This window comes from Rutidosis leptorrhynchoides, chromosome 6, assembly GCF_046630445.1.
Source record: "Rutidosis leptorrhynchoides isolate AG116_Rl617_1_P2 chromosome 6, CSIRO_AGI_Rlap_v1, whole genome shotgun sequence".
NCBI classification, from domain to species: domain Eukaryota; kingdom Viridiplantae; phylum Streptophyta; class Magnoliopsida; order Asterales; family Asteraceae; genus Rutidosis; species Rutidosis leptorrhynchoides.
In genome coordinates, this window is record NC_092338.1 from 6,846,273 (window position 1) to 6,872,741 (window position 26,469).

Consider the following 26,469-nt stretch of genomic DNA (forward strand, 5'->3'; position numbering starts at 1 on the left):
CTAAATAGTAGCTTGCCAAATTTGGGATCCCGTTTTGGTTTTCATAGAAGGGGTAAAAGCCTTCGATATATCACGTTTGTGTGAGATGTGGAGATTATCATCATTCCACCATTTTCTAACTCTTTCCCAGATTTCGGAGGCGGCCTTACATTCTAAAAGGGCATGTTGAGCGGTTTCAATAGCATCATCACAAATTGGGCATCTAGTGGAGTGGAGGTCAATTCCTTTGTTATCAAGCTCGAATCTAACATGGATTTTGTTTTGCTTTGCACGCCAAATAAAAATACATACTTTTTGGGGGATATGAGGGTTTAAAATCGTAGCATCATGGCAAGGTATGTTGGCAATCGAAAGATCAGTTAGGAGGTCGAACAACGACTTTGTAGAGAAGGATCCATTGGTATGTAAATTCCAATTCCATCTATCCGAATCGGCTGATGGGCAAGGGAAAGCAGCGAGGTCAGCAAGCATATTATCGAGCTCACCAGACGCCCTCCACTTGGGTTCAGAGGCCCAATTCCAAGAAAATAAAGGGCTGTTTTCGGCCCAATTGATTCTGTCAATAACGAATGAAGATTTCTGCCGCTCGAGTCTATAGAGTCTTGGGTATTTTAGCTTGAAAGGAGTGTTACCGCACCATTTGTCTTCCCAAAAGCTTGTATCCGAACCTGGACCTACCACTTTGACAAAAAGATTAGAAATGTCACATCCTAACTTAGTTAGGGTGTGTTCTAAGTTGGTGATGGAAAACCATGTACGATCATCAAATCTTTTTTGGCCATTAGGATCAAGTGAATTAATACAACCTAACCCCCCATGAGACTCGTAGAGGCTTTTAATAACCTTGACCCAAAGGGCGTCGTTTAAAGTTAAGAATCTCCACCACCATTTCACTAGAAGTGCAAGGTTTTTAAAATTTAAGGACCCAACATTTAATCCTCCATAGTCATAAGGTAGGGAGATTCTTTCCCAATTTACCCAAGTCATTTTTTTCTTATCGGAAGACCCGCCCCAAAAGAATTCACGGCGAAACCTTTCTAATTCTTTGATAACCCGAGAGGGGGCCTTGAAAAGAGAAAGGTAGTATAAGGGAAGGCTATTTAGAACGGACTTAATTAAGGTTAGGCGCCCACCAAAAGATAAAGAGTTTGCTTTCCAAGATGAAAGTCTTTTTTTAAATTTATCGAAAACGGGTTGCCAATTTTGGTAACGCTTAAGATTAGCTCCAATGGGGAGTCCGAGGTAGTTAAAGGGGAATGATCCCTCAACACACCCGAACCATGAGGCTAACAAAAGAGATTCCTCCTTTGACATTCCGATGCCATAAGCACAACTTTTACAAAAATTAATTTTAAGTCCCGAAAGGTTTTCAAAGCATTTAAGAATTTTTAAGATATTACAAATTTCGACTTTGTTCCAATTCCCAAAAATAATCGTATCATCAGCATATTGTAAGTGGGACACGACGACTTTATCTTTTCCAATTTCAACACCATTTATGAGGCCTTTAGAAAGTGCAACTTTAAGTAAATGGTTTAGACCCTCACTAGCCAGGATAAAAAGAAAGGGAGAGAGGGGATCCCCTTGTCTCACCCCACATTTAGGAAAGAATTGGTCGGTCGATCCGTTTATGAGTACCGAAATAGACGTGGAGGTTAGACAAGAGCGAATCCAATTAATCCATTTTGTGCCAAAACCCATGAGCCCCATCAATTTAAAGAGAAAATCCCAATCTAAACAGTCAAATGCTTTTTCGAAGTCGACTTTAAAAATGAAACTTTTTTATTTTTTTGCTTTAAGTTCATCTATGGTTTCACGAGCGATTAAGATACCATCCAAGATATATCTATCACTAATAAATGCGCTTTGTTCTAACCCGATAAGCCATGGAATACATCCCCTAATCCGATTGGCAAGCACTTTAGATAATATTTTATAATAACTACCAATTAGACTTATGGGACGATAATTGGAGAAATTTAAAGGGTCACTTACCTTGGGAATGAGCGTTATGAATGAGGCATTGCAACCATTAGAAATGGATTCATTTTCCCAGAACCAATTTAGCGCGCGAACAAGGTCTGATGTTTCGCAAGGTGTATATAAAATAGCTTATATTTTTACAGGAAATACTATTAAATACGATACAATTTTACACAAGATATTTATTTATTTAGAGAACGGATATACTTAAACATTGCTACAACACTTATAGGCAGTGTACCTAATCGTACAGTAGTGTAGTTTTTAGTAAGTCCGGTTCGTTCCACAGGGAATCTTTTTAAACAAAGCTTAACGCTATATTAGTTTACTTTTATAAAAATACAAATATATATATAAGTAATATTATTATTATAAAGGGGAGTTTTTACCGTTTAATGACCGGTTTGTCGATTTTAAAACTTTAGTCGCAGTTAAAACCAAATGTAAAATATTAAAAATAAATACAAGATTTAAATTAAAGCGTAAAGTAAATAACGATAATGAAATTGCAAATAATAAAAATGCGATAAAATAAACTTGCGATAATTAAAAAGTACGATAATTAAAAGTGCAATTAACTACAATAATAATAAAAATGTGATAATTAGAAGTGCAATTAAATATAAAATAAAGGAAATTAAATATGAAATAAAAGAATTATGCTTATTTAAACTTCCGTAATCATGATGTTTGACGTGTTGATTTTAGTTTTATACCCATGGGTTAATTGTCCTTTGTCCTGGATTATTTAATATGTCCGTCTGGTTTTTGTCCATAACAGTCCATCAGTCATAAATATAAAGTGCGAGTGTCCTCGTCAAATTATTCTTATACCCGAAGTTAAATATTCCAACTAATTGGGGATTTAAACTGTAACAAGATTTTAATACTTTGTTTAATAATTACACCAGGATGTCGACTGAGTGTAACCCAATGTTTTAATATTTTGTTATCAATTATACCAAGTGTCCTTGTACATAATTTCACCCCTGTTTTAATTATTCTAATGGCTATTAATCCATTCCCGTGTCCGGTTTAATGAACGATTATTCGTACATATAAATACCCCGCCCATCGTGTCCGATCGAGTGTATATGGTAATTTATAGGGACGCCCAATTGTAAATCTTTATATTAACATTAACAAACTATCATTTAGTTAAACAAATATAAAGCTCATTAATAGCCCATAGTCTAATTTCCACAAGTGTCGTTCTTTTGTCCAAACCCCAATTATGGTACAAAGCCCAATTACCCAATTTTAGTAATTAGCCCAACATCATGATTACTTCGTTTTAAATAAGCATAATAATAACTTAGCTACGAGACATTAAATTAAAAAGGTTGAACATAACTTACAATGATTAAAAATAGCGTAGTGTTACACGGACAGAATTTCGACTTACACCCTTACAACATTCGCTAACATACCCTTATTATTAGAATTATAGTTAAAATTAAAATTAAAATATAAATTATAAATATATCGTATGAATGGAGAAAAGAGAAAGATAGATTGATATTTTTGGTGCACCAAAGCTCGATTTTTATAGGCATGTGGGCTGGAACTGAGGCTCATGCGATCGCATGGATTTATGCCTTCCAGGCCATGCGATCGCATGGCCAGCTGGGGAGGCTCATATTTGGTTGTTTTCTTCTGCCGACGGTTTTATAAATAATATAATATATTAAATAATTATAAGAATTATTTAAATATTATATTATATTTATGTGCATAGTTGACTTGTAATTTTTAGTCCGTTGCGTCGAGCGTTGAGAGTTGACTCTGGTCCCGGTTCCGGATTTTCAAACGTCCTTGCGTACAATTTAATATCTTGTACTTTGCGTTTTGAATCTTGTACTCTTGTAATTTCGAGACGTTTCTTATCAATAATTGGAACCTCTTGGATTGTATTTTGTACTTTTGAGCTTTTTGGTCGTTTGCGTCTTCAATTCATCGAATCTGTCTTTTGTCTTCACCTTTTATTATTTAAACGAATATCACTTGTAAATAGAACAATTGCAACTAAAAGCTTGTCTTTCTTGAGGAATAATGCTATGAAATATATGTTCGTTTTTAGCATTATCAAATATTCCCACACTTGAGCGTTGCTTGTCCTCAAGCAATACCGTCTTGAAATACTAGAATCACTTCTTTATTCTTCACACTTTGTACATTAGTGATTTCTATACGGCGGTATAAACAATGATAGTAACGATAGAACCATGGTTAAAGGTGGGTGTGTCATCCACAGTTGCCTCGGGTTTAGGTCAACGACACTTGCAATCAAATAGCCGATTTACTTTCGGTTTCCAAAGCAAAGTGCACATTTGAAAGGCGGTTTACAGTCCCACATGACTATGAAAATGTAGATCCTTAAGGAAATTGGATCTTTATGAAAACATTTGATCTTTTAAAAATTAAATCTAGTTTTTACCCTAGATAAGTTTTCCGGATTAACCCTTCACCGGTGTTTGCAAAATATTTTTGTGGGTTTGGTGGGTTTCAGATTTGAAAATTTTAGCTCAAAACTTGCGGTTTTGTGTCACCCACTTGCTAACCTTGTATTAGGAAAGCAACACGTCCAGTTTACTTGTCCCGTATATTACCTTTCGGTAAACTACCATCCGGTTGTAAAGGAAAGCGTTGAACAAGCAACTGTTAAGGCAATGTCCCCTGACATGCTTTTAATTATGGTCTATAACGTGTCGGACGCAATTACTATCCTTGGTAGGAGCAATAGTAAAGCTCACTCTTATGATTTTTCGGTTTGGCACAAGGTCCTGTCTTTGACCATGCTATACAACCACCGTTCTTACGGTTGACACCCGATTTGGTTCAGGTGACCTAATGAATTCTAGGTGAATTCCTAGGATTTTACGTTCAATGATAATGAACGCATTGAAAATAGGGTTTTCAGAAAACAAATCGGTTTGTAATTTTGATCAAAATATTTTCTCATTCAAGCTCGAGTTTAGATATCATTGAATTCCATGAGTTTGAATTCTCAATCTTTAAGGTCAATCTCTAGGATTGAGTAATATCAGGCTTAAAAACTGATTTTTAATCTTTAAGGAGATTATCCTTTCTGGGGATCTGATTCATTAGTCTTATCCAGCTAATTTGCACGGTGCCCCCCATTTAACGAGATAAATCCTTCTCATGGTTAGGATAAATCTGACCACTTGGCGACCCTGTTTAATGCTGAGGTCCGTGGATTTCCTGCTGATTTTAGTGATGACTTTTCTAGATTTTTCGTCAACCTACAGCTGGTCTGGACGACAACTTCTTGACCTAAATCAAGAAGCGCGTGTCTTTTTCGGAAGACTTTACTTCCTTTTAATGATGGAATTGATTCATCGTGTAGATCCATCTTTTCTTTTCTTTCATCGGGTAACACAATTTTAGTTTAGTTCAAAGCAAAAGTATTTTCCGTTATTTGTCACAGATATATGTGACATATGTTTAAGATAACTTGGTAAATTTTCCCACACTTGGCTTTTATTTTCCTTTTTATCGTCCTCTATTCCATTTTGAATGAATTTTAACATTTTGGTTTGTTTCTCAATTTATGTCCTTTCCGAGGTTACAATAATTTCGGTGTTAACACCTAGTACGTTACTAGAATTTTACTAGAATTGGGTAGTCAGTATATAAGACTAGGGCTGTTCTTTATTAGAGAGCACTAGATTCTAATACAACTACTACGTTACTAGTATTTTTAATGGTAACCAAGTGTATAAAGATAAAAATTTTAAAAATCCGAAAGAATTTAACCCATTCCCACACTTAAGATCTTGCAATGCCCTCATTTGCAAGAAATCAGTACAATTTAAATTATTGAGGGTGATTAGCGTAGAAATGATTAAATTTTACCAAAGTTTCCAAACATATTGGCGTTTGTTTGCTGAATGATAAATGGTGCATATCATTTGTTCATTTCGTCTGTTGTTACATCACATTTATTTGTCATCTTGTCGTCAGAATTAGTAGCTTTTGCTGAACTTAATGCCAGTCTTTGAAAATGCGCTGTTTTATCCTGTTTTGTACAATCGACAATATACATACATACAAATATAATCATGCATGGCAATTTGAAATGGGACTTAATATCCCACTTTCAAATTCTAAATATGAAATATTAGTACACAATAATAATAAAATAATAAAAATTACACAAATATATCCAATAACATAAGTTTAAACATGAAAAAGTCAAAAGATAAAAACATAAAAATCATAAAAATAACCAAATGGAACTAAATCAGTCTGGATAGGGGTTCCAGTTCATCTCATCGGGTGGGTTCCATTGTTGGTTATAGGTGTTCTGATAGGCTTGGTCATAGTCATACCGGTTAAAGGGTGGTCGGATATCGGGGCTATGTGGCGGAAAATGAGCAGGTCGAGTAGGTACATAGTTATTTGGTACCTGATATGATAGCTGGCTCATGATTTGGTGCTGATGAACTAACCAGCTATCGTGTTGGCGTCGCCTATAATCCTCGTATACTCGCTTGGAGTTCCACTGCTCATACATACTATGTCTGGCCGCGTTCGTCATTGCTTCCTCATCTATACGAACGTGGACGTCAAGAATAGCATCTCGAAAGACATCCCTAATGTCTTCCGCCTCCTCCATTTCCTCGTCTGAGCCTCTCTCTACCTGAGGATGAGATCCCTCATAGGGTACTGCCTGGTTACGTCTACTTTTCAATACCTTAGCACCCACATAAACTTTCAATCCTAAGGGCTCAACCTGTTCTCTACAAATCTGTAATGGACCCCCTTGGTTCCTATCAACACCTAAATACTCTCCAATGAGAGTAACAAAAATACCTCCTCCTATTATACTCCCGTCCTGCATTCCCTCTACCATTTTAGATAAATAAAAAGCAACACAGTAAGGGATATTGATAAAGCTTCTAGGATCCTGAATACACTTTAGGTAGAATAAATCATATAAGGTAATTTTTTCTTTATTATGACCTCTTTGTGTAATCGAGTTAGCCAAAAATCTATGAATAATACGAAGCTCGGCTCTGTCAATATGTGTATAGGAGTGTCCTCCTGCTCGTGTAAAAACATCAAAATGTGACATACGCCTCCAAATGGCGTCAGTGTCAAAGTTACTATCTATCCGTTCACCATAATGAATCAAGTTTGTACAATCGGGTAATAGCAACTCACCAGGAGTATATATCTGTAAGGCCCTGGCCATGTTCAGCATGGACATTCTGTACATCCTACCGCCAAGGATAAACCTAAGAAATCTTCTATCATCTATCCTAACTATATTTGTATCAAGTGATACAGTACTAATCAACTCAACACACCATTCCTTATATACAGGTCTACGAATGGTGAAAAGATGTTCCCAATCTGTAAAAGAAGAACTGCCATACCTTTGAACTAAAAGCTGTCTAACATGGTCAGCTAGATGGACCGTTTCCAAAGGGCCCCAATCAATTACCCTTGGCACCTCTACATTTTTTGTTACCAATTTGAATTTGTTCCTTTGATATGTCTCGTAATCTCTCCATCTTCTATCAAATCTCAGATTAGGATGTAGAGTGTGCTCAGGAATCGTTGGGAATTCTACTGGAGGCCTCATTGGGAATACTATGAATTCATCAACAAACTGTACCGGATCATAATAAGGTATGTGCTGATCAGGCTGTTGTTGTTCCTGTTGTGGTTCTTGTTCGTGTTGCATTTCTGGTTCTGGTTCTGGTGCTGGTCGTCTAGATGATGATGCTCCTGAACCTCCAGTATCGGCTCTCTGTAAAACACATTAAACACAAAATTTGTGCATCCAAATATGCATTAGTGTTAGCAAAATAACAACTTAAAACAATCACTATAACATTTTAAATCAAAATTAAACTTATACACATTTTCACAATTTTTCACAATTCTACACTTTTCAAATAAGCACATATGAAAATGTATACAAAATTCATAAGCATTTAACTCAAATAACATGTCAAAATATTCATTACTAATAATTAAACAAGTCTCAAATGGCAAATATATCAAATTAATCAAGTTCATGAATTTTGGACTTAAAAAGTCCACTTTAATCACCAAAAATCATGTTTAGGATCATTGTTTGGATCATTTAACTATCTAAACATGTTACACTACTCAATTTAGCAATGATTCATGACAAAAATCGGCCATAACCTGTTTATATCAAAAAGCCCCAAATTGCTCAAGAACACAAAGCCTAGATTTCTAAAAATTTTAAAGTTTTTGGCTTCAAATCATGTTAAATAGCATCAATCTAGGTTATACATGCATAAAATACTAACAATTTAACACTAATTACACTAGAAATTAACAAAATTGCATTAGGTAAAAAATTGGTAATTATCACAAAAACTAGGAATTTATAGAGTTTAGGGGTGTAATTTTTACCAATTTGCTGAAGAATGAGAATCTAGGCATGATTAGAGCAAGAAAAATGACGAATTACGGTGAATTTTGGCGAAATTTGGTGAAGATTTGAGAGTTTTTTCGGGTGTATGTGTGTGTTTTGTGTGAAGAACAGACCCGCTGCTGTATTTGTTTCTGGCCTGGATTTCAGCTCCATGCGATTGCATGGAGTTGAAGTGTAAAACCCATGCGATCGCATGGGGGTCCGGGTACAGTGTTTTCAGCTTTTTTTTTTTTTTTATATATATAAAACCTTATACTTTATAAAACTTATAATTAATTAAATTTTAAAAATTTTGTTTTTCTTTAGGAGCGAGGGCGTTTCGGATCGTTGTCCTAGTCTGTCCCTCGACAAAATTTTAAAATTTGTCAAATCAAAGCGCGGTTTTTAAAAGTAAAGATTTTTGGGTTTTTTTTAATGTTTTTGGCATACTTTAATTCAATAAGATTAAAAATAATGATAATAAAAGTTCTCGTCCCTCGCTCGGGTAAAGCAATTTCGGTTCAAAGACATAGTCTTCAACTTACGACGAATTTTAAAAATCATATTTTTAACTTAATGAGATAAAGTAAATTTTTGTTTTTAAATTCACACAATTTAAATATAAAATTCAAGATTAATATTAAAAATTCACACCAAACTTAAAATTTGAAATGCATAAAATTAAAAATTCCTATTTTAAAAATTATAAATTCACACCAAACTTAATTTAAAAATTCATATTATAAATTCACACCAAACTTATATTAATTTTTCAAATATTTATAATTTTAAATATATTGTTTTTATAAAGTTTACAATATTAATTTAAGATTTAAATATTAATTTTAAAAACATGGTAAAAATAAAATTAAAAATCTTTTTGGCTTTTTATCCCACTTTAATCAATCAAATATTATCAAAAATATGCGCCCCTCTTTTCGGTAAAGTAATTTCGGTTCCAAGACCTAATTTAACTCATGACGAATTTTTGAAATATTTTGGGTTGATTGATTAAAGATATTTATACCTTAAGAATAAACGTTAAATTTCGCAGTGATGTAATAAATTTTTGAATGATATCAATAATTTCGGTCGCCAAACCTAATTTTATTCAATACCAATTTAATACTTTATAGCGAACAAATTAGCGTTTATTATCAAAAGGTTAAAAATAAATAAAAACTGTACAAACATACATGTGAAATAGATTTCTTAGTTATATGATCTATTCCATTCATAAGATAGTCGGTTTAATTGGTTTTCCATAGCTACATCGGCGTAACCTCGAGCATTCAGTGTCTTTTCTTCTAAACATATGAACGGTCCGTCTCTGCATAAAGTAACAAATTCGGTGTTTGAATAGGTTTGATTATTTGAACATTTACCTCCATGTGACCATTTTCCGCATTTGTGACATCTTTCTAGGTGTCGTGCTCTTCTTTTTGCTGCGGATTTTGATTTTCCTTTACCAAATTGTAACTTATTATCTTCGCATCTGGATTCTTTTCTAACTCCGTCCATTCTTTCTCTGATTACTGATACTATTTCACTCGGAAGTATATCATTATTACGTTTAGTGATCAAAGCGTGTAGCATTAGACCATGGTTTAGTTCACAGGCAGTCTTCATTTTGTAAAAACCTAAAAAAATAAAAATTCAGAATGGGGGGAGAAGACTAGTTCTTTAGGGTCTGCTAGGGAAAGACCATTCAGGTTCCATTTTCGAGAACTACACGAAAATAGACAATCTAACTCTAACAGAAATACATATTATCTTTTAAAGACTTGATTCTCCCCACACTTAGTTAGCTGTGGTGTTGAAATTGTGATTAACTTCGTTGTCGACTTCCATCGGACTATCTATATAATGTTTAACTCTGTGTCCATTAACTTTAAATTCAATCCCATTTGAATTTATTAATTCTATCGTTCCGTATGGGAAAATTCTTTTGACTATGAATGGTCCAGACCATCTTGATTTCAATTTTCCAGGAAATAGCTTGAATCGTGAATTGAAAAGAAGAACTTTGTCTCCTTCTTTAAATTCTTTTGAACTTCTGATTCTTTTATCATGCCATTTCTTCGTTCTTTCCTTATAGATTAACGAATTATCGTATGCTTCATGTCTTAATTCTTCTAATTCGTTTAGTTGACTTAATCGTAGACGTCCGGCTTCATGTAAATCAAGATTACATGTCTTCAAAGCCCAAAACGCTTTGTGTTCAATTTCTACTGGAAGATGACATGCTTTTCCATAAACAAGTCTAAAAGGTGTGGTTCCAATTGGAGTTTTGTAGGCTGTTCTAAAAGCCCAGAGTGCATCCTCCAATTTAATGGACCATTCCTTCGGATTTGATCCTACGGTTTTCTCTAGAATACGTTTTAAAGCTCGGTTGGTATTTTCAACTTGTCCACTTGTTTGTGGATGATATGCGGTGGAGATTTTATGAGTTACTCCATATCTTTTAAGAACTTTCTCAAGTTGATTATTACAGAAATGAGTACCCCGATCACTTATTAAAGATTTCGGTGTTCCAAACCTTGCAAAAAGACGTTTTAAAAAGTTAACTACAACTCGTGCATCGTTAGTTGGGAGAGCTTGTGCTTCCGCCCATTTAGATACATAATCAATGGCTACGAGTATATATAGATTATTATGAGATTTTGGAAATGGACCCATAAAGTCAATACCCCAAATGTCAAATACTTCACATACTTGGATGACATTTTGTGGCATTTCATCACGTTGACTTATTTTTCCGGCCCTTTGACATGCATCACAGGATTTGCAAAGAAGGTGTGCGTCTTTGTAAATTGTAGGCCAATAGAATCCAGCATTATAAACTTTTCTTGCTGTTAGTTGAGGCCCATAATGCCCTCCTGTTGGTCCTGTGTGACAATGGTTTAAAATTTTACTAGCTTCATCTCCAAATATAAATCGGCGTATTATTCCATCTGGACAACTTTTAAACAAATGTGGATCTTCCCAGAAATAGTGTTTTATGTCACTGAAGAATTTCTTTCGTTTTTGGTACGATAATCCTTTTTCAAGGAATCCACAAACTAAGTAGTTTGCATAGTCTGCAAACCATGGAATTTCTTTATAATCTATCTTTAATAGATATTCATCAAGAAAGTTGTCTTGTATGGCCGATTCATTCAGAACTTCTAATTCGGGATTTTCAAGACGAGAAAGATGATCAGCGGCGAGATTTTCTGCTCCTCTTTTATCTCGGATTTCAATATCAAACTCTTGTAAGAGTAAGATCCAACGGATTAATCTTGGTTTAGCATCTTGTTTTGAAAATAGGTATCTAAGAGCAGAATGGTCGGTATAGACCACCGTTTTTGCTAGAACGAGATATGATCGAAATTTGTCAAAAGCAAAGACAATAGCAAGGAGTTCTTTCTCAGTAGTTGTATAGTTCGTTTGTGCTCTTTGTAACGTCTTACTAGCATAATATATAGGTTGAAATCGTTTTTCAATCCTTTGTCCTAAAACGGCTCCCATTGCAAAATCACTTGCATCGCACATTAGTTCAAATGGTAGATTCCAATTTGGTGTTATCATGATCGGCGCATTAGTTAATTTTTCTTTAAGAATATTAAAAGATTTGATACACTCATCTGAAAAGATGAATGGAGCATCCTTTTCTAGGAGTTTATTCATAGGAGTGGCAATTTTAGAAAAATCTTTTATGAAACGTCGGTAAAAACCGGCATGCCCTAGAAAACTCCTAACTCCTCTAACATTGGTGAGATGTGGAAGTTTAGCAATTACATCTACTTTAGCTCTATCCACTTCAATTCCTTCTTTTGAAATTTTATGACCAAGAACGATGCCTTCTTTAACCATGAAATGGCATTTTTCCCAATTAAGTACTAGATTTGATCGTTCGCATCTAATAAGCATTCGTTCCAGATTAACTAGACATGATTCAAATGTATCACCGAAGACTGAAAAATCATCCATGAAAACTTCCATGCATTCTTCTATCATGTCGTGAAAAATCGCCATCATACACCTTTGAAAGGTTGCAGGGGCGTTACAAAGTCCAAATGGCATGCGTTTGTAAGCAAAAGTACCATAAGGGCACATGAATGTGGTTTTCTCTTGGTCTTCGGGTGCTATTGGAATTTGAAAATATCCGGAAAATCCATCTAGAAAACAATAGTAACTATTTCCGGCTAATCTTTCCAACATTTGATCTATAAAAGGTAAGGGAAAGTGATCTTTTCTGGTGGCGTCATTTAATTTTCTATAATCAATACACACACGCCATCCTGTTATAGTCCTAGTAGGAATAAGCTCATTTTTCTCATTTGTAATGACAGTCATGCCACCCTTCTTAGGCACGCATTGAACTGGGCTTACCCATGGACTATCAGAGATTGGATAAATTAGACCTGCGTCTAGCAGTTTAATAATCTCTTTCTTAACTACATCTTGCATATTAGGATTTAGTCTTCGTTGGCGTTGCACATACGTTTTATGACCTTCTTCCATAAGGATTTTATGTGTGCAATACGAAGGACTTATTCCTTTAATATCATGAATCTTCCATGCAATGGCTGGTTTATGAGCTTTCAACACAGAAATGAGTTGTGATTTCTCATTTTCAGTAAGAGAAGACGATATTATTATAGGTAATTCAGATTCACCATGTAAATAAGCGTATTCCAAATGGTTTGGAAGTGGCTTTAACTCTAATTTCGGAGGTTCTTCTATCGATGATTTATATTGATATCTGTCTTCTTCTTTTAGCATTTGAATTTCTTCTGTTGTTGGTTCATATCCATTAGCTATAAGTGTAGCTAACATTTCAGCTTCATCAATTGGTTCATTACCTTCTCCTAAAGAACATTCTCCTGTTCCTTGTAATTCTGGAAATTCTTCTAATAATTCTGCATGTGCATCTATAGTTTGAATATAATAACATGTATCATCTGCAGATTGCGGTTGTTGCATTGCTCTATCAACTGAAAAGGTAACACTCTCATCCTCTATACTTAGGGTCAATTTCTTACCGAACACGTCTATCATTGCTTTAGCCGTGTTTAAGAATGGTCTTCCTAATATGTGAGGAACTTGAGAATCTTCTTCCATGTCTAAAACAACAAAATCTACTGGAAATACTAAAGTACCAACTTTAACTAGCATGTTCTCCATTATCCCTCTAGGATATTTTATTGATCTATCGGCTAGTTGTATGCTTATTCTGGTTGGTTTCAATTCTCCAAGGTCTAGTTTAGCGTATAGTGAATACGGCATTAGATTTATACTAGCACCTAAGTCTGCCAATGCTTCTATTGAACTAAGACTACCCAGAAAACATGGAATTGTGAAACTTCCTGGATCAGATAATTTTTCTGGTATCTTATTCAACAGCACTGCTGAACAATTAGCATTCATAGTAACAGCCGAGAGTTCTTCCATTTTCTTTCTCTTTGAGATTAGATCTTTCAAGAATTTAGCATATCTAGGCATTCCTGAAATCACATCAATGAAAGGAAGATTTACATTTATCTGTTTAAACATATCCAAGAATTTGGATTGCTCGGCTTCAAGTTTCTCTTTCTTCATTTTACTCGGGTAAGGAAGTGGTGGTTGGTATGGTTTAACATAAGGTTTAGCCTTAACTGTGTTATCTTCATTAACCTTTTCAACTACCGGTTTTTTTTCCTTATCTTGATCAGGTTGTGGTTCTTGTGGAGTAGGAATAGCTTCATCAGAAGTTACAGGTATTTAAGGTGGTTTAAGTGTTGTACCACTTCTTGTGGTAATGGCTTTAGCTGTTTCATTCCGGGGGTTAGCATTTGTATTACTAGGTAGACTTCCCGGTTTTCTTTCACCTATTAACCTTGCTAGGTTACTTACTTCTTGTTCCAGATTTTGAATAGAAGCTTGTTGATTTCAAAATGCTTGAGCATTTTGTTCATTAGTTTGTTTCCGAGATGTGAAAAACTGCGTTTGAGTTTCAACTAGCTTCGTCATCATATCTTCTAAATTCGGCTTTTTATCATCGGTTTGTTGTGGTGGTTTGTTTTGAAAATTAGGTCTTTGCTGATTATAAGTATTATTGGATACTTGTTGATTGCTAGGACCTTGTTGGTTGTTGTATGGAATATTTCGGTTATAATTTTGATTTTGATTGTAAATCGGTCTTGGCGGTTGATAATTATTCTGATAATTATTTCCAGGCCTTTGGTTTATGTATGAAATATTCTCTCTTTGTTCCATTGTTAATTCAATACTGAGACAATCTTTTGTCAAATGTGGTCCTCCACACTGCTCACAACTAATTCGTATTGAGTGAATATCTTTAGTCATCTTTTCCATTCGTCTCTCGACAGCATCTATCTTTGCGCAAATGGAATCTAAGTCATGGCTAGAATCGGCTCTAGCTGCTTTAGATGATCTAACGATATCTTTTTCTTGGTGCCACTCATGTGAGTGGGAAGCAGTGTTATCAATAATTTTGTAAGCATCAGTTTCGGTTTTTTTCATAATAGAACCACCAGCTGCTATATCTATGTCTTTTCTTGTAGTGATGTCGCATCCTTGGTAGAATATTTGTACTATTTGACAGGTGTCTAAACCATGTTGCGGACATCCTCTTAATAACTTTCCATATCTAGTCCACGCCTCATATAGAGTTTCATTTGGTTTCTGTGTAAACGTAACAATTTCTGCTTGAAGTCTTACGGCTTTAGATGCAGGAAAGAATTGTTTAAGAAATTTTTCAACTAAAACGTCCCATGTATCAATCGCCCCTTCAGGTAATGATTCCAACCAATCTTTGGCTTCTCCCTTTAAAGTCCAGGGAAATAACATGAGATATATCTGTTCATCCTCTACTTCTCGAATTTTAAATAGTGTGCAGATCCTATTAAAGGTACGTAGATGTTCATTTGGATCTTCCTTCGGCGCACCACTAAATTGGCATTGATTAGTCACCATGTGTAGAATTTGTCCTTTGATTTCATAATCTGGCGCATTAATGTCTGGATGAGTTATTGCGTGACCTTGGCCAGTGCGTTTAGCTCTCATTCGGTCTTCCATACTTAAAAGTTCCAGATTCTCCATAATTGAATTTGTTGAATCGGAATCACTAGAGGATTCTGATTTAATGGTTCGTTCCTCAACAATCTCTGTTTGAATGATTGGTGGTTCCGGAGGAAAGTTTAGTGATTCAGGATCTACGAACCGTTTCTGAATATTCTTCGGATTCTCAATTGTGAGGTCGGGTTCAAAAAATAGATTATCGGAAATTTGAACTGAAGTACTTGGTCGACTGGATGAAGATTCTAAAGAGAAATCAACGGCGGTAATATTTGCTAAATGTCTTGATCTAGTTACAGGTGGTGAACGTACAAAAGGTGGTGAACGTCTTGCTCGGTGCATTCACTGAATATCCTATTAGTTTTTTTAAAAGGAAAGAAAAATTATAATAAGTTATCCAATCAATAGACTTTTCTGATTTTGCCCACGTTTCGAATAGCCAAAAGATACAGCAGAGGGGCAGGATTCGTTTGGTCTCAATATAATTGAGCACTGTTTGGCTCCAATAACCCGGTCCACGTACAAATCCAACTATTACTACGAACCAGAAAATTTTGATGTCTATCAATTTAACTACTTAAAATAAATTTTCGTAATTTTAAGAAATTTAGATAAGAAGTAGAATAAAAATCTATGTCCTAAAACTAGAATAGCGAGAAATAAGAAAGAAAAAGAGTTCGTCGGAAAAAGATCGAAAAATAAAAATAAGAAAGAAAGATAAAAGGCGACGGAAAAATAAAAGAAACTTATAAAACTTAAAAATACTTGACTAACCTAACCTTATTACTACAACTAACTTAAAATTATAATCGCAAATTGAGATTACTAATTGGAATGATAATTGATACATAGGTAAAAGTCGTCTAAAAATATTAAAGCTTACAGGAAAAACTATATCCCAAATGGAAATAACTTAAAAAGAAACTAAAACTTAAAAAGGCGTCACAAAATTCTAAAGTACCTAAATCTTAGTCTACAGAAAAAGCACTTAAGGAATTCTACGGCAAAGCCTAAAAATCTAGAAGTAAAAATAATTATGGCAAAAACTATGAATTAAAACTAAATATGAGCGAAAAATACAAATATTACGCTAAAACGATTAAAAAGGGACAAAATATAAAAATATATAAAAAGTTGTAAAAAGTACAATTTTTATAAAAATATTATTTTTATATTATTTATTTTGTAAAACTATTAATTTTACAATTTAAATAAACTAATTAAACTAAAAATACAAATTAATAATAAAAACTAAATTAATATATATTATATATAACCCTAATTAGGGTTTAAATATAATAATTATTATTATTATCCGTAATTAATGCAGTTGCAGTCTGGCGTGTCAGATGGGCTCATGCGATCGCATGAGTCCTCAGTTGCCCAGCCATGCGATCGCATGGGCTAGGGTTTCGGGCCAAGAGCTGGGCTGCTACAGTGTTCGGGCCGAATTAATTATATTTTTTTTCTTCTGTTTTTGCTGTAAAATATAAAATATATTTATTAATTAAATAAAACTTATATTTTTACAAACTAAAAAAATGGAAATAAAGAAACTTTATAAAACTTAAATATTTATCAAACTCCTAAAAATATTTATATTTTTGTTTTTCTTTTTATATTTTCGAATATTTAAAACGTATTTTTATAAAAACGAATTTTAATAAAAGTAAACTAAAAATCTTTTTTTTTTATATTAGCGTTGCGCTTCCGGCGTTTAAGAGTCTCCCCGGCAGCGGCGCCAAAAATAACTTGATGTTTCGCGAGGTGTATATAAAATAGCTTATATTTTTACAGGAAATACTATTAAATACGATACAATTTTAAACAAGATATTTATTTATTTAGAGAACGGATATACTTAAACCTTGCTACAACACTTATAGGCAGTGTACTTAATCGTACAGTAGTGTAGTTTTTAGTAAGTCCGGTTCGTTCCACAGGAAATCTTTTTAAACAAAGCTTAACGCTATATTAGTTTACTTTTATAAAAATACAAATATATATATAAGTAATATTATTATTATAAAGGGGGGTTTTTACCGTTTAATGACCGGTTTGTCGATTTTAAAACTTTAGTCGCAGTTAAAACCAAATGTAAAATATTAAAAATAAATACAAGATTTAAATTAAAGCGTAAAGTAAATAACGATAATGAAATTGCAAATAATAAAAATGCGATAAAATAAACTTGCGATAATTAAAAAGTACGATAATTAAAAGTGCAATTAACTACAATAATAATAAAAATGTGATAATTAGAAGTGCAATTAAATATAAAATAAAGGAAATTAAATATGAAATAAAAGAATTATGCTTATTTAAACTTCCGTAATCATGATGTTTGACGTGTTGATTTTAGTTTTATACCCATGGGTTAATTGTCCTTTGTCCTGGATTATTTAATATGTCCGTCTGGTTTTTGTCCATAACAGTCCATCAGTCATAAATATAAAGTGCGAGTGTCCTCGTCAAATTATTCTTATACCCGAAGTTAAATATTCCAACTAATTGGGGATTTAAACTGTAACAAGATTTTAATACTTTGTTTAATAATTACACCAGGATGTCGACTGAGTGTAACCCAAGGTTTTAATATTTTGTTATCAATTATACCAAGTGTCCTTGTACATAATTTCACCCCTGTTTTAATTATTCTAATGGCTATTAATCCATTCCCGTGTCCGGTTTAATGAACGATTATTCGTACATATAAATACCCCGCCCATCGTGTCCGATCGAGTGTATATGGTAATTTATAGGGACGCCCAATTGTAAATCTTTATATTAACATTAACAAACTATCATTTAGTTAAACAAATATAAAGCTCATTAATAGCCCATAGTCTAATTTCCACAAGTGTCGTTCTTTTGTCCAAACCCCAATTATGGTACAAAGCCCAATTACCCAATTTTATTAATTAGCCCAACATCATGATTACTTCGTTTTAAATAAACATAATAATAACTTAGCTACGAGACATTAAATTAAAAAGGTTGAACATAACTTACAATGATTAAAAATAGCGTAGTGTTACACGGACAGAATTTCGACTTACACCCTTACAACATTCGCTAACATACCCTTATTATTAGAATTATAATTAAAATTAAAATTAAAATATAAATTATAAATATATCGTATGAATGGAGAAAAGAGAAAGATAGATTGATATTTTTGGTGCACCAAAGCTCGATTTTTATAGGCATGTGGGCTGGAACTGGGGCTCATGCGATCGCATGGATTTATGCCTTCCAGGCCATGCGATCGCATGGCCAGCTGGGGAGGCTCATATTTGGTTGTTTTCTTCTGCCGACGATTTTATAAATAATATAATATATTAAATAATTATAAGAATTATTTAAATATTATATTATATTTATGTGCATAGTTGACTTGTAATTTTTAGTCCGTTGCGTCGAGCGTTGAGAGTTGACTCTGGTCCCGGTTCCGGATTTTCGAACGTCCTTGCGTACAATTTAATATCTTGTACTTTGCGTTTTGAATCTTGTACTCTTGTAATTTCGAGACGTTTCTTATCAATAATTGGAACCTCTTGGATTGTATTTTGTACTTTTGAGCTTTTTGGTCGTTTGCGTCTTCAATTCGTCGAATCTGTCTTTTGTCTTCACCTTTTATTATTTAAACGAATATCACTTGTAAATAGAACAATTGCAACTAAAAGCTTGTCTTTCTTGAGGAATAATGCTATGAAATATATGTTCGTTTTTAGCATTATCAAGGTCCTCTTTGACGATATCCCAAAATTTGGTGTAAAAAAGAATGTTGAAACCGTCCGGCCCGGGCACTTTATTTTTGCCACAACTTTTGATTGCGTTAAGGATTTCGGATTCGCAAAAACGAGCTTCTAATTTTTTAGCCATTTGAGGATTCAGACGTGATCCTCCCCAATCATTAAGATCAAGACCATCGGTTCCATTTTTTTCAAAGAGTGATGAGAAATGCGAGAGTGCTTCCTTCTTGATATCATCCGGGTTGGAGGACCAAATACCTGCAATGTTAACCCCGTGGATATTGTTTTTTTGGTGTCGCCTACGGATGATCGAATGAAAAAATTTACTATTCTCGTCCCCTTCCAAGGCCCATTTGAAATGAGATTTTTGCTTTAACATCTCATTTAAAGTTTTTTCTTTTTGGTTTAGTAAGTCCCGGGTATCCATCCATTCCTTTAACCGAGATTCGTCCAAATCAGTTGACTCAGCTTGCTTCTCCCAAGCGTTAATCGACAAAGTTAATTCCTCAATCTTGGCACTTAGTTTCCCCTGATTTGTGTTATACATCTTTCTAATCTCCTGTTTCACATTTTTCAATTTATCGCGGAATACGCAATCAGGCCTTTTGCTTTTAACCTCAAGTTTCCATGCGAGTTTGACGATTTCAGGAGCCTCCTTCTTCTTAAATCATTCATCAAAGACTTTCGTTGGTTTAGGACCAAAGTATAAGTCATTTTCTTTCAAAATTATTGGGCAGTGATCGGTATGTTTTTTATCGAGGACCATGGCATGGATATTTGGCCATTGATGGATGAAGTTTTCTGTGATGAGAAATCTGTCTAGTTTGCTGAACTTTACTCCATTTGCACTAATTCTAGTGTAATTCCTTTCAACGAGAGGGACATCGATAAGATTGCAATCTTTGATAAAGCTGTTGAAACTTTTGGCCCGATGATCCAGATAAATTGTGTTTTTTCGTTCGGCTGCAGACCTCACCTCATTTAAATCACCTAAAATAACCCACATGGCATTGTCATACTTCATCACATCTCGGAGGTCATCCCACATCTTCTTCTTTGCATCGTCCTTATGAAGTCCATAGACGTTCACAATTATAAGCTTCGTACCTACATCTTTCCAAATTCCTTTTACCACAATAAAGGATTCACGCTCCACAACATGGTTAGCACATAAAAGGTTAGCGTCCCAAATTGTAAGGATCCAGCCCGAAAACCCTACAGAGTTTTTAACAGCATATTTAGAATCCTCATTACCCCAGATCTTGTCCAACCAAAACTCAGGGATCTTTTTACATTTAGTTTCTTGGATGGCAATAATGTTTGGTTTTTCCTTAAAACAAAGTTTGTAAAACCATTTCAGTTTGTTATCATCTTTTTTCCCTAAGCCTCTAATATTAAGTGAAAGTATCTTCATAGTGAACAAATTTAAAAAATAGACACGAAAGGTTATGATGTTACCCAATTAGAGGTGATTCGTCCTCCTGGTAAGCCCAAGGATAGGTTCTACTTCGATCAAGTTTTGAGGGTTATCAGATAATACCTGTTTAGTTTTAGACCTGCTGCTAGATGACCTTGTGTAGCTCTTACCTTTCTTGGTTGTTGTCTTAGGTGAAATGTCCCGTTCTTATTGATTAAAAACGTTCCATATTAATTGATTTCGTTGCGAGGTTTTGACCTCTATATGAGACGTTTTTCAAAGACTGCATTCATTTTAAAACAAACCATAACCTTTATTTCATCAATAAAGGTTTAAAAAGCTTTACGTAGATTATCAAATAATGATAATCTAAAATATCCTGTTTACACACGACCATTACATAATGGTTTACAATACAAATATGTTACAACAAAATAAGTTTCTTGAATGCAGTTTTTACACAATATCATACAAGCATGGACTCCAAATCTCGTCCTTATTTAAGTATGCGACAGCGGAAGCTCTTAATAATCACCTGAGAATAAACATGCTTAAAACGTCAACAAAAATGTTGGTGAGTTATAGGTTTAACCTATATATATCAAATCATAATAATAGACCACAAGATTTCATATTTCAATACACATCCCATACATAGAGATAAAAATCATTCATATGGTGAACACCTGGTAACCGACAATAACAAGATGCATATATAAGAATATCCCCATCATTCCGGGACACCCTTCGGATATGATATAATTTCGAAGTACTAAAGCATCCGGTACTTTGGATGGGGTTTGTTAGGCCCAATAGATCTATCTTTAGGATTCGCGTCAATTAGGGTGTCTGTTCCCTAATTCTTAGATTACCAGACTTAATAAAAAGGGGCATATTCGATTTCGATAATTCAACCATAGAATGTAGTTTCACGTACTTGTGTCTATTTTGTAAATCATTTATAAAACCTGCATGTATTCTCATCCCAAAAATATTAGATTTTAAAAATGGGACTATAACTCACTTTCACAGATTTTTACTTCGTCGAGAAGTAAGACTTGGCCACTGTTGATTCACGAACCTATAACAATATATACATATATATTAAAGTATGTTCAAAATATATTTACAACACTTTTAATATATTTTGATGTTTTAAGTTTATTAAGTCAGCTGTCCTCGTTAGTAACCTACAACTAGTTGTCCACAGTTAGATGTACAGAAATAAATCAATAAATATTATCTTGAATCAATCCACGACCCAGTGTATACGTATCTCAGTATTGATCACAACTCAAACTATATATATTTTGGAATCAACCTCAACCCTGTATAGCTAACTCCAACATTCACATATAGAGTGTCTATGGTTGTTCCGAAATATATATAGATGTGTCGACATGATAGGTCGAAACATTGTATACGTGTCTATGGTATCTCAAGATTACATAATATACAATACAAGTTGATTAAGTTATGGTTGGAATAGATTTGTTACCAATTTTCACGTAGCTAAAATGATAAAAATTATTCAATCTTGTTTTACCCATAACTTCTTCATTTTAAATCCGTTTTGAATGAATCAAATTGCTATGGTTTCATATTGAACTTTATTTTATGAATCTACACAGAAAAAGTATAGGTTTATAGTCGGAAAAATAAGTTACAAGTCGTTTTTGTAAAGGTAGTCATTTCAGTCGAAAGAACGACGTCTAGATGACCATTTTAGAAAACATACTTCCACTTTGAGTTTAACCATAATTTTTGGATATAGTTTCATGTTCATAATAAAAATCATTTTCTCAGAATAACAAGTTTTAAATCAAAGTTTATCATAGTTTTTAATTAACTAACCCAAAACAGCCCGCGGTGTTACTACGACGGCGTAAATCCGGTTTTACGGTGTTTTTCGTGTTTCCAGGTTTTAAATCATTAAGTTAGCATATCATATAGATATAGAACATGTGTTTAGTTAATTTTAAAAGTCAAGTTAGAAGGATTAACTTTTGTTTGCGAACAAGTTTAGAATTAACTAAACTATGTTCTAGTGATTACGAGTTTAAACCTTCGAATAAGATAGTTTTATATATATGAATCGAATGATGTTATGAACATCATTACTACCTCAAGTTTAGTAGGTAAACCTACTGGAAGTGACAAGAAATGATCTAGCTTCAAAGGATCTTGGATGGCTTGAAAGTTCTTGAAGTAGGATCATGACACAAAAACAAGTTCAAGTAAGATTTTTGCTCGAATTAAGATAGTTTATAGTTATAGAAATTGAATCAAAGTTTGAATATGAATATTACCTTGAATAAGAAAGATAACCTACTGTATATAACAAAGGTTTCTTGATCTTAGATGATTACTTGGAATGGATTAGAAAGCTTGGAAGTAAATTAGTAAACTTGAAGGGATTTTTGAAGTATTCTTGAAGTGTTCTTCCTATGATGATTATAGCTTGATTCTTGAAGTGATTTTTGATGAAGATGATGATTAACTACTGGAAAAATACGTTCATAATAGTGTGGGTGTGTTGAGAGAGAATTAGAAAGAGATTTGGAAGTGAAATGGAGTGAATGATGAGTGTTAATTGGTGAGTGGTGAGTGGGGTTAAAAGGAGTTCTAGTTAGTTGACTAGCTCATGGTAGAAGTTAAAATTGATTAGTCATACATGACATAATCAAGAGTGGAATCCCATGCTAGTTCCTATTGGTATATACCCATAGTAAGTACGTTTTGAAGCTGTGTATAATACGGGTAAGAATACGACTAGAATTCTTGATGAAAGAAAAGAATGAGAAAGTAACTGTAACCATTTTCGTTAAGTATGAGTGTTTCGATATATGTCTTGAAGTCTTCCAAAAGTATTTTAATACATCTAAATACACTACATGTATATACATTTTAACGGAGTCGTTAAGTCATCGTTAGTCGTTACATGTAAGTGTTGTTTTGAAACCTTTAAGTTAACGATCTCAATTAATGTTGTTAAGCCATTGTTTATTATATCTAATGAGATGTTAAATTATTATATTATCATGATATTATGATATATTAATATATCTTAATATGATATATATACATTTAAATGTCGTTACAACGATAATCGTTACATATATGTCTCGTTTAAAAAACATTAAGTTAGTAGTCTTGTTTTTACATATGTAGTTCATTGTTAATATACTTAATGATATGTTTACTTATCATAATATCATGTTAACTATATATATAACCATATATATGTCATCATATAGTTTTTACAAGTTTTAACGTTCGTGAATCACCGGTCAACTTGGGTAGTCAATTGTCTATATGAAACCTATTTCAATTAATCAAGTCTTAACAAGTTTGATTGCTTAACATGTTGGAAACGTTTAATCATGTAAATATCAATCTCAATTAATATATATAAACATGGAAAAGTTCGGGTCACTACAGTACCTACCCGTTAAATAAATTTCGTCCCGAAATTTTAAGCTGTTGAAGGTGTTGACGAATCTTCTGGAAATAGATGCGGGTATTTCTTCTTCATCTGATCTTCACGCTCCCAGGTGAACTCGGGTCCTCTACGAGCATTCCATCGAACCTTAACAATTGGTATCTTGTTTTGCTTAAGTCTTTTAACCTCACGATCCATTATTTCGACGGGTTCTTCGATGAATTGAAGTTTTTCGTTGATTTGGATTTCATTTAACGGAATAGTGAGATCTTCTTTAGCATAACATTTCTTCAAATTCGAGACGTGGAAAGTGTTATGTACAGCCGCGAGTTGTTGAGGTAACTCTAGTCGGTAAGCTACTGGTCCGACACGATCAATAATCTTGAATGGTCCAATATACCTTGGATTTAATTTCCCTCGTTTACCAAATCGAACAACGCCTTTCCAAGGTGCAACTTTAAGCATGACCATCTCTCCAATTTCAAATTCTATATCTTTTCTTTTAATGTCAGCGTAGCTCTTTTGTCGACTTTGGGCAGTTTTCAACCGTTGTTGAATTTGGATGATCTTCTCGGTAGTTTCTTGTATAATCTCCGGACCCGTAATCTGTCTATCCCCCACTTCACTCCAACAAATCGGAGACCTGCACTTTCTACCATAAAGTGCTTCAAACGGCGCCATCTCAATGCTTGAATGGTAGCTGTTGTTGTAGGAAAATTCTGCTAACGGTAGATGTCGATCCCAACTGTTTCCGAAATCAATAACACATGCTCGTAGCATGTCTTCAAGCGTTTGTATCGTCCTTTCGCTCTGCCCATCGGTTTGTGGATGATAGGCAGTACTCATGTCTAGACGAGTTCCTAATGCTTGCTGTAATGTCTGCCAGAATCTTGAAATAAATCTGCCATCCCTATCAGAGATAATAGAGATTGGTATTCCATGTCTGGAGACGACTTCCTTCAAATACAGTCGTGCTAACTTCTCCATCTTGTCATCTTCTCTTATTGGCAGGAAGTGTGCTGATTTGGTGAGACGATCAACTATTACCCAAATAGTATCAAAACCACTTGCAGTCTTTGGCAATTTAGTGATGAAATCCATGGTAATGTTTTCCCATTTCCATTCCGGGATTTCGGGTTGTTGAAGTAGACCTGATGGTTTCTGATGCTCAGCTTTGACCTTAGAACACGTCAAACATTCTCCTACATATTTAGCAACATCGGCTTTCATACCCGGCCACCAAAAATGTTTCTTGAGATCCTTGTACATCTTCCCCGTTCCAGGATGTATTGAGTATCTGGTTTTATGAGCTTCTCTAAGTACCATTTCTCTCATATTTCCAAATTTTGGTACCCAAATCCTTTCAGCCCTATACCGGGTTCCGTCTTCCCGAATATTAAGATGCTTCTCCGATCCTTTGGGTATTTCATCCTTTAAATTTCCTTCTTTTAAAACTCCTTGTTGCGCCTCCTTTATTTGAGTAGTAAGGTTATTATGAATCATTATATTCATAGATTTTACTCGAATGGGTTCTCTGTCCTTCCTGCTCAAGGCATCGGCTACCACATTTGCCTTTCCCGGGTGGTAACGAATCTCAAAGTCGTAATCATTCAATAATTCAATCCACCTACGCTGCCTCATATTCAGTTGTTTCTGATTAAATATGTGTTGAAGACTTTTGTGGTCGGTATATATAATACTTTTGACCCCATATAAGTAGTGCCTCCAAGTCTTTAATGCAAAAACAACCGCACCTAATTCCAAATCATGCGTCGTATAATTTTGTTCGTGAATCTTCAATTGTCTAGACGCATAAGCAATCACCTTCGTTCGTTGCATTAATACACAACCGAGACCTTGCTTTGATGCGTCACAATAAATCACAAAATCATCATTCCCTTCAGGCAATGACAATATAGGTGCCGTAGTTAGCTTTTTCTTCAATAACTGAAACGCTTTCTCTTGTTCATCATTCCATTCAAATTTCTTCCCTTTATGCGTTAATGCAGTCAAGGGTTTTGCTATTCTGGAAAAGTCTTGGATGAACCTTCTGTAGTAACCAGCTAGTCCTAAAAACTGGCGTACGTGTTTCGGAGTTTTCGGTGTTTCCCACTTTTCAACAGTTTCTATCTTTGCTGGATCCACCTTAATACCTTCTTTGTTCACTATGTGACCGAGGAATTGAACTTCTTCCAACCAAAATGCACACTTTGAAAACTTAGCGTACAATTCTTCCTTCCTCAATACTTCTAACACCTTTCTCAAATGTTCACCGTGTTCTTGGTCATTCTTTGAGTAAATAAGTATGTCATCAATGAAAACGATGACAAACTTGTCAAGGTATGGTCCACACACTCGGTTCATAAGGTCCATGAACACAGCTGGTGCATTA

At 34.2% G+C, this 26,469-nt stretch overlaps 2 protein-coding genes across 2 annotated transcripts; both read right to left on the bottom strand.

The window, feature by feature from the left end:
- Positions 1-19,765, bottom strand: LOC139853394 (uncharacterized). Its single transcript, XM_071842790.1, has 2 exons — positions 19,258-19,765; positions 1-1,733 (listed from the first exon to the last, which is right to left on the bottom strand). Exons 1-2 carry the CDS (start codon positions 19,763-19,765, stop codon positions 1-3), a joined length of 2,241 nt encoding a protein of 746 aa, XP_071698891.1.
- A 120-nt stretch (positions 19,766-19,885) lies between these two features.
- Positions 19,886-20,632, bottom strand: LOC139853395 (uncharacterized). The gene has a single exon (XM_071842791.1). The coding sequence runs from the start codon at positions 20,630-20,632 to the stop codon at positions 19,886-19,888; it is 747 nt and encodes a 248-aa protein (XP_071698892.1).
- Between the last annotated feature and the right edge of the window lie 5,837 nt (positions 20,633-26,469).

Bases quoted from the DNA above. Each gene is read 5' to 3' on its own strand.
- LOC139853395 (XM_071842791.1), bottom strand. From the start codon at position 20,632: ATGAAGATACTTTCACTTAATATTAGAGGCTTAGGGAAAAAAGATGAT.
- LOC139853394 (XM_071842790.1), bottom strand. From the start codon at position 19,765: ATGTATAACACAAATCAGGGGAAACTAAGTGCCAAGATTGAGGAATTA. The intron at 1,734-19,257 runs GTTTCAACATTC...TTGACTGTTTAG, and splicing joins TAAAGTGCCCGGGCCGGACG to ATTGGGATTTTCTCTTTAAA.